At 34.5% G+C, this 15,034-nt stretch overlaps 1 protein-coding gene across 1 annotated transcript in view; it reads left to right on the top strand.

Moving 5' to 3' along the window:
* The window catches only part of AGBL4 (AGBL carboxypeptidase 4), a 1,003,652-nt gene that overhangs the window by 108,614 nt on the left and 880,004 nt on the right, over positions 1 to 15,034 (top strand). Inside the window, exon 3 of the mRNA XM_054571930.1 lies at positions 4,034 to 4,158. Within this exon, the coding sequence (XP_054427905.1) occupies positions 4,034 to 4,158 (125 nt within the window). The remainder of the gene's footprint in view (positions 1 to 4,033; positions 4,159 to 15,034) is intronic.

The raw sequence follows: 15,034 nt of genomic DNA, 5'->3' as shown, positions 1-15,034 counted from the left end.
AAAGAAAACTACAGGCCAATTTTGCTGATGAACATAGATGCTAAAATCCTCAACAAAATATTGGCAAACTGCATCCAGCAATACATTAAAAAGATTATCCACCACGATCAAGCAGGATTCATCCCAGGGATGCAGGGATGGTTCAATATATGCAAGTCAATAAATGTATTACATCACATAAATCAAAGAAAAGACAAAAACCACATGATCATCTCAATAGACGCAGAAAGAGCATTCGATAAGGTACAGCACCCATTTATGATCAAAACACTCAGCACAATGGGAATAAATGGGGCATTCCTCAATTTAATAAAGGCCATATATGAAAAACCTACAGCCAACATCATACTCAACGGGCAAAAACTAAAAGCTTTCCCAGTAAGGTTGGGAACATGACAAGGATGTCTGCTCTCACTGCTTCTTTTCAACATCGTATTGGGAGTCCTAGCCACAGCAGTCAGACAAGAAAAAGAGATAAAAGGCATCCAAATAGGAAAGGAGGAAGTAAAGCTATCATTGTTTGCAGATGACATGATAGTATACATAGAAAACCCTGTAGACTCTACCAAAAAACTCCTCAACCTGATAAGTGAATTTGGCAAAACAGCAGGATACAAAGTCAATATTCAGAAATCAAAGGCATTTTTGTACACCAGCAATGAAATAGAATAAGAAGAAATCAGAAAAGAGAAAATACCATTCGATATAGCAAGAAGAAAAATAAAGTACCTAGGAATAAATTTAACCAAAGAGATAAAAGACTTGTATGCAGAAAACTATACAACATTGAAGAAAGAAATTAAGGAAGACATAAATAAATGGAAGCATATACCGTGCTCATGGATTGGAAGAATTAATATCATCAAAATGTCCATACTACCCAAAGCAATTTATAGATTCAACGCAATCCCTATTAAGATACCAATGACATATTTCACAGAAATAGAACAGACATTTCAAAAATTTATATGGAACCATAAACGACCCCGAATAGCCACAGCAATTTTGAGAAAGAAACACAAAGTAGGAGGGATCACAATACCGGACATCAAACTCTACTACAAAGCCACTATACTCAAAACAATCTGGTACTGGCACAAGAACAAACCCATAGACCAGTGGAACAGAATAGAAAGCCCAGAATAAGCCCAGGTCTCTATGGGCATCTAATATTTGACAAAGGGGGCAGAAGCATAAAATGGAGCAATAATAGGCTCTTCAACAAACGGTGTTGGGAGAGCTGGACAGCTACATGCAAAAAACTGAAATTGGATCATCCCCTGACACCATACACAAAAATAAACTCAAGATGAATAAAAGACTTACATATAAGTTGCAACACCATCAAAGTCCTAGAGGAGAACATTGGCAGGAAACTCTCAGATATCCCACGCAGCATTTTTTTCACTGATATGTCTCCTAAAGCAAGGGACATAAAGGAAAAAATAAACAAGTGGGACCTCATCAAAATAAGAAGCTTCTGCATGGCTAAAGAAAACATCAGCAAAATGAAAAGGGAGCCAACCCTATGGGAAAATATATTCACTAATGATACATCAGATAGAAGTTTGATCTCCCAGATATATAAAGAACTCACTCGACTCTACTCCAAAAAGACAAACGATCCAATCAAAAAATGGGCAAAGGACCTGGGCAGATGCTTTTCCAAGGAGGAGATACAGAGGGCCCAGTGGCATTTGAAAGGATGCTCAGCATCACTAGCCATCAGAGAAATGCAGATCAAGACCACCATGAGGTACCACCTCACACCGGTCAGAATGGCCATTGTAAACAGATCCACAAACAACAGGTGCTGGCAAGGCTGTGGAGAAAAGGGAACCCTAGTCCACTGTTGGTGGGAATGCAGACGGGTGCAGCCACTGTGGAAAGCAGTGTGGAATTTCCTCAGAAAGCTGAAAATGGAACTGCCTTTTGATCTAGTGATTCCCCTGCTGGGACTATACCCTAAGAATCCCAAAACGCCAATTCAGAAGAACCTATGCACCCCAATGTTCATAGCAGCACAATTTACAATAGCCAAGTGCTGGAGGCAACCTAAATGCCCATCAGTAGATGATCTGATCGAAAAATTATGGTACATTTACACAGTGGAATACTATGCAGCAGAAAGAAAAAAAGAACTACTAAATTTCGTGACAGCATGGATGGAACTGGAGAGCATTATGCTAAGTGAAATAAGCCAGGGGGCGAAAGACAAATACCATATGATCTCACCTATAAGTGGAACCTAACCAACAATACAAAGATGCAAGGAAAATAAGACCAGCAACACTGAAAGGAAAAGAAACCAACAGAGACAATGGGGAAGAAGGGAGTGGGGGCGGGGGAAAAGGAAGGGAAGGGGAAAGTCAAGGAACATATAGCAAGGACTCATGGACAAAACCAAAGGGGAAGAGTTGAGGGAGGGAGGGAGGGAAAGGGGGAGGGAGAGGACAAGGGTAAGTGGTGGGGGGTAGGCACAGACAAATGTATTTGAAAAAATAAATTAATTAAAATAAATAAATAAATAAATATTAAAAAGTTGGCATTTCTGCGATGAAATTCCCTATTTGTTCATACATGAAAATTTTATTTTTATTTAATATCTTGTGTTCTTGGATTTTACTTATTTATTTTTGGAGAGAGTAAGGGAGGGAGAAAGAGAGGGAGAGAAACATCTATGTGTGATAGATATATCAATGGGACTGTATTTATAATAGCTGATTTAAAGTCCTTGTCTGCTAAGTTATACATCTCATCTCATTGTAGGTTTATATTGTTTCTCTCCACTCCCTTGGTTATAGCTGATATGTGTGTGTATGTGTGTATTTGAGTGTCTAGTAACTTTGGATAGAATGATACATTTTAGAGAATGGATTCTTCTATCTTCTTATGAAGCATATTGATGTTTATTGTTGAAGGCCCCAAGAGGGTAAATAACCTACCTGTTTTTTACTCAGTAAGTCAACTGAGCTAGAATTAGGGTCTGCTGATTCACAGGCCTAGTACTCCATCTATTACAGTACAATGGGTGCTCAAGAAAACAAAACCAAAAAAAAAAAAAAAATCAGTGCCAGTAGATCTAGTAAAAGAAATAATTTAAAATTTTTGCACATGTAAGATTAAAGTTTAATTCTGAATTTTTTTTTTTTTTGGCAAAGACACTGGAGTTCATTTAAAGCAACGTATTGCTGTGCTCTTCAAGTGAAATACAGTACTGGCTTTTCAATCAATTTCTATGTTGATGTCTATAGTCATGTTTACTCTTCTTTAGCTGTTGATGATCTGGTTTAGGAATTGACCAAACTCTTTGGTTTTTTTATTCCATCTTATTATTTACATTTTGGACAAACCACTGTTTATTTGAGTATCAGAAATAGGAGAGACAAAGAATGGAAGTCACACTTAAGTTTATATACTTTTGATGTAACTGTTATGTTGTTGCAGATAATGGAAATTAATTTCATGGTTTGTGAGTTTACCATTATTATTCTAACATAGTAACTACTAATTTTTATTTAGAAACTTTCTCTACATATTCTTTAACATGATCTGATAGAAATTTGGAGATATATCAAATATAGCACAAATGCATAGCCCACTTGCATTTGAGAGTTACGTAAGATCAAATATATTAGAGGTAAATAGTACACTATAAAGCTTAATACAAAATATTAAAGGTATTACATTCCTTTTTTGAACTAGGAAATTGAAGATTGGTTGTAATTCTTACTTGATTTATGGAGGTTTGACATGTGCTCCATACAGCATACCAATCTGTCAAAGACACAAATGGATGTGCTGGGTAATAAAGACTGGAAAAGCTGCTTGCACAACAGCCTGGCCTAGCTGAAAGCTTTCTCTTGCCCTGGGCTGCGTTCAGAGTCGGCAGCCTTAGAGACTGTGAATGCTGTACCTATAAGGACTAAATGATGGCAAATATTGCTGCCAGAGCTCCTAATGTTTAAATGTATGCACCATGGAACTGCGTGAACTTTTATTAAAACTCAGTTCTTTTATTTTTTATTACCAGGTAACCTTGGACGGGTGGACCAGGTCTCTGAGTTCGAGTATGACTTGTTCATTAGGCCGGATACCTGTAATCCACGCTTCCGAGTCTGGTTCAACTTTACTGTTGAAAATGTGAAAGAATCACAGGTGAGGAAAGTAGTAAATACATTCAGTTTGGTTTTGGTAAGATTATGCTTTTGTTTTACTTTAGGAATATTAAAAATTAATGACCCTGCATTTTGTTTCAAGAGATATAGTGAAATAGTTATAATATATTGCTTTTATTATCTAAAGGTTATTAAATAATACAAATAGATTATCTGAGAACAAAAAATATTTTTACAGATGGAAGCATTAAGTTGATATGTGAAGCTTCCTTGAGGAACACAATAAGAAGCCATAGAAAGTGACTCGTATTATGTTTATTGTGGTGTGCTAAATTACTTCTTCAATATACAACCTTTAAATCATTATACATTTCTCATAGGGTCTCAGTTTCAGAAAATGCTTTTCTCATATACAATAAGATGTTTATATCTCAAAACAAAATGATCCTTGTAACTCATTCTATTTTCCCATTGCTTTGGCTAGTGGAAAACTCAGAGCCAATTTTCCAACCCTCTCTAATGATTCTGGAAAACTTTTTTGCTTTTGTTTCTATGTACTGACTTTTAAAAAAATCTGATCATATTAATCTGTCCTTTAACCATGACTTCATCAATTACATTTTCTATCAGTGTGTAATTTTATAATCCTGTTCAAATCTGTTTTGAATGGGAGAGCGTGTTGATGAAAAGATAACTAAATACATATGTCTTGAATAAATGTTAATAAAAATCTAATCCTAGTAAATCAGTTATCATTCTGTTATACTGAGACAGCTCATCATGGAAGGCTCTCCACAAACTTTGTACACACAGAGGTATGATTCTTTTAAGCAGATGACAGTATAGCCCTATAACCTAATCTCTGCTGTCTTCATTCAGGGTCTTTTTTTTTTTTTTTTTTTTTTTTTTAGTATCTTTAGGAGAAAGTTTATTTAATCTTCCCTCCCAAGTCAATCTATCCTATTGGCTTTCACCTGGTTGCTTGCCTCTCTATGTCTTTCAGCTGCAGCTTGAATTGTATGTCAGGCAGCATTCAGTGTCTGGAATTAGGGACTCTGAGTCTCCTTTGGCACAGTGCTGTTGCTGGCACGCTGGCTTCAGCAGAGAAGGGCTGCAGGAACAACCACGTGACTTTAGCACCAATTCTCTTAGATTTTCCTACAACATCACTGACTCAGGACTTGGTGTATTTTAGGGGGTAACTGGAAGGAATTTAATGTATGGGGGAACTCTGAACATTGTTAGCTAAATTTGATTTATCTTAGCATTTTAGAAGTGGAGAGAAAAGTTAAACTGCACACAGAGAGCTGCTCAGGGATGAACCTTAGTCCCTGGCTTTGCTTCTTGGTATTGCTTCTCTCCCATGGGAAAATCCTTTTTCTTTTCTTTTTTTATAGTAAAAGTAACGATATTTCTCCTATCTACCCAACTTAGGAAAGCCTACGCTTTATCTGTAGGCATTCACCTGGCTCTAGGATTGTCCAGCTCGTTCCACCAAGACAATCAATAATTCTCAAGGTGCATTTTCCAAAGTCCGTATTACTGAGTCTTGAGAATATAACTCACAGCAGAAGGCTTTAGCTAGGTGTGTTAGACTGAGTCTTGCCACTCTAAATTTGGGTCCCCTGCTATCATGAGGTAAACGCACAACCTCTTATTCCTCTGTAGGTGTTCCTGTCTCGTGTGAGTCAGTAACTTACGGTTGGCACATACACACACTACTGAAAAACAAGAAATAATTGTGAGACAATGTAATCAATTCATATGAAGGAAGAGAAACATTTTTTAAAAGGAGCATTGTATGCTAAATTAAATTCTCAAAGGGGATTACTCTTTTCCTCTTTATGTACACCATAAGTACATCCTTCAGCTTGCCTACTTCATCCAGGAATCCACTGACTCCTAAGAAATGAGACCTATTATTTTTCAAACAACTGTATCATCTATCCTTATTAAATCCTTTGCTAAACAGAAACTTAGTGGAAACTCCGATATTATAGTGTTTCTTTAGTTTTGGACCACTTAAATTTACCACCTAGTCCTTCTTTCATTTAAATCTCTTTATAAAGAATATTATTATATAGCTCCTATGGAGGTCTGGAGGAAGGGTGGGAGGTGAGGTAACTAGAAAGTTAGGGAAAATTTGTTTCTTAAGCTATATGCCTGAGATGACTTTTTGGACAAGTTGCTCATACATTTCAGTGTTTCTTGTTTTTGGCTTCTCTAGTTTACTTACAAGTATGTTTTTGTTGTTCTTTAAAATGTCTCTTACAGAGTGTTAAAATATTCATATTACATGTTAAAGTCATGCAGCCTCTTTTGCAGTCTTGTCTACCAATTAAATAAGCAAATAACATGAATGTGTCTCAAGGGATTATTGCAGTAAGAGAGTTGGTGCTTTTCTATAGATCCTTATTTTTAAAGTTGGAAGAACCAATAGTTTCTGCCTCTCTGGATTCAGTCTTCACGTCCAGTACCATCCTACCTTTGCTACAATTAGAAATCATGAACAGGTTCATCTGGTTGCCTGGAGCCTGATGCTTTATCAGCCTCTTTCTGTGGGCCACTGCTTCATCAACTATAATCACATCATATAGTTTTGGAAGTCTATCTCAAAAAGGCATAAAGATCTGCTGAAAAGATACAATATATATCTCTAGCTCACAGGATATTTGTTTTCATGGTTGTCTACATGAAAGAGAATGATTTACTATTAAGTTTGACTTGTGAGGTCTGTTTTTATAATGTCTCTTCTTATAATCTTTTTCCATCTCTCCAATTTCCATTAAAATGAGGCCTGCCTGAATGTAATCTAGTCAAGAACCTTATTTAGGGTTTGGTACTAGGGGGTAAAAGAAATATTAGTCATCAAAGTCTGACTTCATTAAATGAATGTTAAAAATCACAGTATCAAATATACTGTATAAACAAGTCTAGCTTTTGGGTTACTTTTCTTGATATTGTTAGGAATGATAAAAACTTGGAACACACAGTGCTGTATTCCAGGACTGATGTATTAACCTCTAAAAGTAGTGGTTAAATAGTGCATTTTCAAGAGTCTATGAAACTTGAATATTCTTGTACTTTTATTGATAAGTGATTTTCTCTCTGAAAAACCTGCATTAAATGTTCTTACGTATAAATTTACTGTTGATGCAACAGAACACTCACGTGATATGAAAACAAATTATCCTATTTAAATATTCATGATAAAACTTCAACCAATGAGAGGAAATAAAATGGTATGTCTACTATTTAAACTCTTTTATTCCCTTTATAGTCTTTACATCTTTTAAAATTTATTTTTCTTTACAGATTAATAAAGTAACTAATTCTCAATATAGTAAATTTGGGAAATATAGATAATTATTAGAAGCAGAGGAAAACACCTCTACCCACCCATAATCTTACTACCAAAAGCATAAAACCTTTGGCATATTTACTTCCAGGGTTATTTATTTTCTCTTTTACTTTTTGAAGCATAATTTAAGATAGCACTGTATATACTTTTTATGTCTTGCTTTTAAAGAAACAAAACAGTATCACAAAGCAATTTATATCATTAAAAATATCATAAACATGGCTGTGCGATAGCTATTTACTACTGGACCATTTTCTTCCTCTTGGGCATAAAGATTATTTTCCATTAACTGATGTTATAAATAACACTGTGGCTGATGTCTTTATGCATGAAATGTTACCCATATTTTATTTTTTTCTTAGGATAAATTCCTATGAGAGGAATTGATGGGCAAAGGAAATGAATATTTTGATACACATATTTCTAAATTGCTGCCAGAAATTTGTACTATTTCAGCAGTGAATGAGATGCTTTCCTTTGAATTTCTTGCTTTGTTTTATGAACTCAGATGTTTGTACATTCAAAATAAATTGATTCTTTTTTCTCACTTACTTTGAAACTTCACACAAATGAATGGGATATGATGCAATGTTTCAATCTTTTAGTCATAACGGAATTAACTGTACTCCAGCAATAACATGAGATAACAAAACAGATTTATTTATTATTTTTACCTTTTTCTTAATTCATCAGTCCTTTTATATGTGTGTGCCAACAAATTGTAACATGGAGTATGTAATAGGAGATTAAAAAAATTTTTAAACAATGAAGTATTTCTTACATTACTGTAAGCAGTACTATAGCTTAAACATTCACTCACACACACACACACACAACAAAATTCAGGCTCTTTTATATATAACATGTTTGATTAGACTTTTTAAATTCCAAGAGGAGAGGTGGTCATTAGAGTATACAATGAATGAAAAAAATTGAAGAGATTGTAGTCCTTGCAATTTTTTTTGTGATATCAAGGGGTAGAATTGACTATAGGAGTAGCTAGATGAAGTATAATGAAAGATAAGATATTGGAGAAGAGAAGCTCAGAGTAGCCCAAATGTTGGAAAATTGTCTCTGTAGATATTGGAGAAATATCAGTGGCGCAGGAACAACAGTCACTTAGAAATGAGGAGGAATGGCAGGGGCGTAGAGAGGTGACATCAATGATGGGAGTAGTGGAGGGATAATGTGATGAAATGAAATTTCAAAGCTATGTTCATGGCAGTGAAGGCTCAATATTATAAAGACATGGTTCTCCCAAAATCAACCTAATTTTAATACCATGCTAATCAAAGTCCCCCCAAATTAATTTCATAAAACTTGACAAGATAATTCTAAAATTCATGTAGGAAAACAAAGGGCCCAAAATAGCCAGGCCTGCTTTGAAGAATAATAATGAATGGGTATGTTTACTTTATGGAAATGTGTATTTCAGCTAACAATTTTTATTGAAAACAAAAGTGATTACAATAGAATGGCATTGGCATAAGAATGGACAAATAGTTTACTCTAGAGATTTACAACCTATTTGATCTCATGGCACATATAAACTAATTACTGAAATTCTTTGGCATGGCAAAAAATAGTTATGACTTTGATTCATTCACATTGGATGACTCTTGTGTTTGCTATTGTCACTTTTTATTTGAGAATCTAGGGGAAAAGAGGTCAGTGCCCTGACTAAATAGTCAGGTATTGTATGTTTTAAAAATTATTTTTTAACCTTAATTTTTCTTGTTTATGCTCTTAAAAATGTCTCCATTCCCACCTCCCCCTCTTTGCTTACCTTCCCCCTGCCCTCAGGCCATCACTGCACTGTCGTTTGTGTCCATGGGTTATGCATATATGTTCTTTGCTAATCCTTTCACCTTCTTGCATCTGGTCCCCTCTACCAACTGACAGCTGTCAGTCTGTTCTGTGTATCCATGCTTCTGTTTCTATTTTATTTGTTAAATTATTTTTTTCATTAGCTTCCACATATACATGAGATCATGTGGTATTTGTCTTCCGCTTACTGGTTTATTTTACTTAGCATAATACTCTCCAGGTCCATTATTGCTACTGCAAAAGGTAGTAATTCTTTCTTTTTCACTGCTGCAGGGTATTACATTGTGTAAATGTACCACAGCTTTTTTTTAAATTTACTCATCTACTGACGGGCACTTGGGCTGTTACCAGATCATGGCTATTGAAAATAAATTTGTTTATTTATGAACATAGGGGTGCATATAACTCTTTAAAATTTGTGTTTAGGGATTCTTAAAATATATACCGAGAAGTGGGACTGCTGGGTCAAAAGGCAGTTCCATTTTTAATTTTTTGGGGAAACTCCATACTGTCTTCTACAGTGGCTGCACCAGTCTGTATTCCCACTAGCAGTGCACTAGGGTTTCCTTTTCTCCACATCCTCGTCAGCACGTGTTCTAAAAATTCTTGTGGCACATCTGTTGAAAATCATTGGTCTAAATGAATGGACTGGAACTCAGAAACAAGGCTATTTACATAAGGGACTTGATGTCTGAGAGAGGACACATTACAAAATAGTAGCAATAGTATGGTCTATTTAATTAGTAGAGCTATATGGCAAACAATGTCCCTATCCTCTACTACTTCAGAAAACCTTACAGAATGATTAAAAACTTAAATATGAAATCAAATTAAATATTTAAACTATGAAAATAAAATAAATATAAAATATTTTATTGGCTTTGGAAGTAGAATTGAATTTCCTGTGCAAGGTACAGAAAAGCAAAATCATAAAGAAATAAATTAATACTTTTCTGTTTATAAAAATAAGGTCTATGTGACAAAAGCCTTAAAGTTGAAAGATATAGACTATCCTGGGAAAAGAAATTTGTGCAATATATTACAGGTATAAGATTGGTATCCAAAATACATAGAACTCCTACCAAAAAAAGGAAGAAAAAAGAACCAAATAAGCCAAAGATAAAAATAAGCAACTCAAAGAAAACTAAGTCATAGAGCAAATAAAATTGTTCTCAAAAAAGTTTGGTTGGGGAGAAGAAAGAGGAGAGAAATTACTCTCAAGGATACTGCCATGTAAAAAACATTTCTTGCTTCTGATTGTTCAAGGGCAGTGATCATATTAGCGTAGTAGGGAAAATCATGAGCTTTCACATCAGGATCTTCGTTCTGTTACCTGCTAGCTTTGTGTCCTTGGATAAGTTGCATAACCCTGTTAAACTTCAGTTATTCATCTTTAAATTTGGTTTAATACTACTTGCCTTGAGGTATTGTTTTGAAGATTGATAATAAATTTTTACAAAACACCTAAACAATGCCTACAACACAGGTACAGGTGCATATTTTTATTGTTACCTTACTGAATGAGGTTAATTGCACATTTATTTACTTTGGGTGGTCTTTGTAAGAGACACTATAAGTTGGCTATATTTCTGATTCATGGAGCCAAAAGTTCTTTGTTCAAGGAAAAATTCAAAACGGAAGGTAGTATTCAATATATAAAATGTATGGAAAGTTTAAAGAATTTGTTTATCAACTATATTATATTAATATTAGTGTAAATTTTTCCAATGTGAACATGTTATCATTATTTTAAGTTTGTTTTTATTTTTTTCCACTGTAAATCTTTTACAGAGATAAAGTTGAGTTTCTGGGAATTAGTAGTAAGTCTAAGGACTATACCTGGAATTATTTATTTGTATGTGGTATTCATAAACATGACATACATATGTAGCAATGCATTTGTGTTTATGTTAGTGTATTTATTCATTGTATTATACCAGATACTATTATCACACTTTTTAAAATGGTAACATTCAAATATAAACTTAGCTGGCATTATATTTTGTAGTATTTATTAAATAGGCATATTGTAATAAACATGAATAACTAACTTCCATATTGCTAAATCCAATGAACATATACCCATTATCTTCATTTATCTTTCAGTCGATACTGTTGACAGTTCACTGTTGGAAATTCTGTTACTTTGGCTTTCTTGGTATTCCTCTCTTTTGATTCTCTTTATACCTTCTTTTTTATTTCTTCTGATTTTCGTTTGTCAGCTTCTCCTCTCATACAAACTCCTTAAATATTAATATTCACCATGATTCCATCTAATATCATTACATATTAAATGTCTTTTCTGTATTCTCAATTCTATCTATACTTGAAAATATTTCATGAGGAAAAAAACTCCTGGATTTAATTGCTTTTTGGATGTTACCACTAAATGTTCCATGGATATCTCAAACTCATCATTTAAAAAAGTTAGCTCCTTATCTTATCCTCTAGATTGGTCTCTTCTATCTACTCCATATTCCAGTAAAAATTACTACCATCTATGCAATCAATCAAACTGGAAACATGGAAGTAATCTTGGAATTCTCCCTTGTGCATCCATATCTAAAAATAGTAATAATGGTAAGTATCATGCTATTAATGTAACCATCATTTATTGATCACTTATGCTGTTCTAATACTTGCTGAATGCTTTATATTCAATTTCCACAACTCTAATAATATTAATTTTATAGATGACAAGATCAAATTTGCCCTTAGATATTACCACTCTAACATCATTTTCTGACTTTATGTGTCTTTCTATGTCTGCTACAATCATTCAAGCTTAATCTACTATTTTATGTTCCTTGAAATATAGCAGTTGTTTTCTAACATGTAGTTTTGTCCAGAGTTTTGTGTAATTTAATTCCATTATTCACACTGGAACTGGAGTATTCTACTATGTACACTGTAAATTTAACCATACCATTCCACTGCTAAACCCCTTAAGTAGTTCCCTATTGTTTTTAGAGTAAAAACATAATCTGGCCCTATTTAGTCTATCTTGCCATAAGTACTCATTGGCCTTCTTGTAGTGTCCTGTAGAGACCATGTTGTTTCACACGTTCTTGCAATTTTCTCTTTGTTGTAATGCCTTTCCATCATTTCTTCATTTGAATTAAGCTCAGGGTTTGGAGTTAGACTGCCAGGGTTCCTATTCAACAATGCTTCAGCTATTTACTGTGTGACCTTGGGCGATATGCTTTATGCTTCCTATGTCTCAGTTGCCTAAACTGATATGATGTATACAAAACTATTGAAATTTTACCTGACACATAGAAAACCCTCCAAATGCTATTTTTCTTATCATTAATACTAAACAAAAATTTATTGCGTACCTATCATATGCCAGACACTGTTATGTGTACTAGGGATTCAACATACAATAGAACAGACAAGGTCCTTCTTTTCCAGGGAGGCTTATGCCCTATTATGACAAGACAGACAATAAATAGGAGCAAATATAAAAATAAGACATTTCTAGAAAGTGGCAAATGCTACCACAGTTTCTTTATTCAGTTAAAGGATTTTGCAGATATTTACAGTTTTTGGCAATTGTGAATTAAGCGGCTATACATACTCCTTTTTTTGGTTTTGTGAATATAAGTTATCACTTCATTTGGGTAAATACTTGGGAGCAAGATAGCTTGGTCTTATGCTCTAAGGATATTTTTAACTTCATGATTAACTGCCAAACTCTCTTCCAAAGTGACTCTATTAATTCACGCTTCCATCAGCAATATGTGAGAGCCCGTTTCTGCACATCCTCGTCAGCACTTGATATTGTCAGTATTTTTAAATCTTAGACATTCTAATACATATGCAATTGTATCTTCTTGTGATTTTAATTTTCATTTCCCTAATGATGAATGGCTTTGGAAATCTTTTTGTGTGTTTATTTACCATCTGTATATACTCTTTGATGAAGTAGCTGTTGAAAATTGTTTGTGTCTTAAATGGGATTGTTTGTTTTGTTATTATTAAGTTTTAAGAGTTTCTTCTATACTCTGGATATAAATCATTTATGATGTGCTTTGCAAAATTTTTTCCCAGACTTCAGTTGATCTTTTCATTCCTTTAAAAGTATTTTTCACAGCACAAGTTTATAATTTTTGTAAAGTAAATTTATCAATATTTTTTCTTTTATGTGTCATGCTTTTGATGTTAATTTTAAGAAATCTTTGTTTAACGCAGGGTCACAAAATTTTCTTCTATGCTTCCTTCTAAAAGTTTTGTATTTTGTGGTATTTTGGGGTTTTATACTTAGGTCTATGATTTATTTTGAATTGATATTTATATGATGTGAAATATGAATTGAGACTGTTTTTGGTGTTTTAATTTATCTTTGCATATGAATGTCTAATTATTTCATTATCATCTGTTGAAAAGACTACTCTTTTTCTTATTTTTATTGTTGTTCAAGTACAGTGGTCTCCATTTTCCCCCACCTCCCACCCTCAATCCTGCTCCCCTTTGGCTTTGTCCATGGGTCCCTTATACATGTTTCTTGACAGCCCTTTCCCTTCTTTACCCTCTTACTGCCCTCCTCCTCCCCTCTGTTTACTGTCAGTTTGTTCTTTATTTCAATGTCTCTGGTTATATTTTGCTTGCTTATTTGTTTGTTGATTAAGTTCCACTTATAGGTGAGATCATATGGTATTTGTCTTTCACTGCCTGGCTTATTTCATTTAGCATAATGCTCTCCAGTACCATTCATGCTGTCATGTCAGTAAGAAAGAAGAAGCTCCAATCCTAAAGACTACCCTTTTTTCTATTGAGTTTTTGCATTTTTGTTTAAAATCAATTGACCATATATAGGTGTAGATGTATTTCTAGACTCTATTCTGTTCCACAGAACTATATGGCCATTCTTTTTCCAATTCTACTCCACTGTGACTTCTATAGCGTTATAGTACATCTTTTTTTTTTTTTATTGTTGTTGAAGTACAGCTGCCTCCATTTTCTCCCCACCACTCTCCCCTGCCCCACTCATCACCTCCTCCCACCCTCAAGCTTACCCTCTTTGGCTTTGACCATGTGTCCTTTATTCAGTCTCCTTAACGACCCTTCTCCTATTTTCCCCCAGTACCCCTCCCCCTCCCCCCACTCTGGTTACTGTCAATTTGTTCTTTATTTCAATATCTCTGATTCTATTTTGCTAGCTTGTTTGTTTTGTTGATTAGGTTCCAGTTATAGGTGAGATCATATGGTTTTTGTCTTTTACCACCTGGCGTATTTCACTGAGCATAATGTGCTGCAGTTTCATCCATGCTGTTGGGAAGGGTAGGAGCTCCTTCTTTCTTTCTGCTGTGTAGTATTCCGTTGTGTAAATGTGCATTGTTTTTTGTATTTACTCATTTACCGATGGGCACTTAGGTTGCAGAGAGATGCAAATTAAAACCACAACGAGATACCATTTCACATTGGTCAGAATGGTCATCATAAACAAATCAACAACCTACAAGTGCTGGCGAGATTGTGGAGAAAAGGGAACCCTAGTACACTGTTGGTGGGAATGCAGATGGGTGCAGCCACTGTGGAAAACAGTATGGAATTTCCTCAGAAAACTAAGAATGGAACTGCCTTTTGACTCAGCAATGCCACTGCTGGGATTATACCCTAAGAATCCTGAAACACCAATTCAAAAGAAGCCAGGGACCCCAATGTTCATAGCAGCACAATTTATAATAGTTAAGTACTTTATAGTAAGTCTTGACATCAGATGGTA

This window comes from Pteronotus mesoamericanus, unplaced genomic scaffold, assembly GCF_021234165.1.
Source record: "Pteronotus mesoamericanus isolate MK-2021 breed Mesoamerican mustached bat unplaced genomic scaffold, CSHL_Meso_final contig_105, whole genome shotgun sequence".
NCBI classification, from domain to species: Eukaryota; Metazoa; Chordata; class Mammalia; order Chiroptera; family Mormoopidae; genus Pteronotus; species Pteronotus mesoamericanus.
Note: the sequence above shows the minus strand (reverse complement) of the source record. Positions and strands in the feature narration are given on the sequence as shown.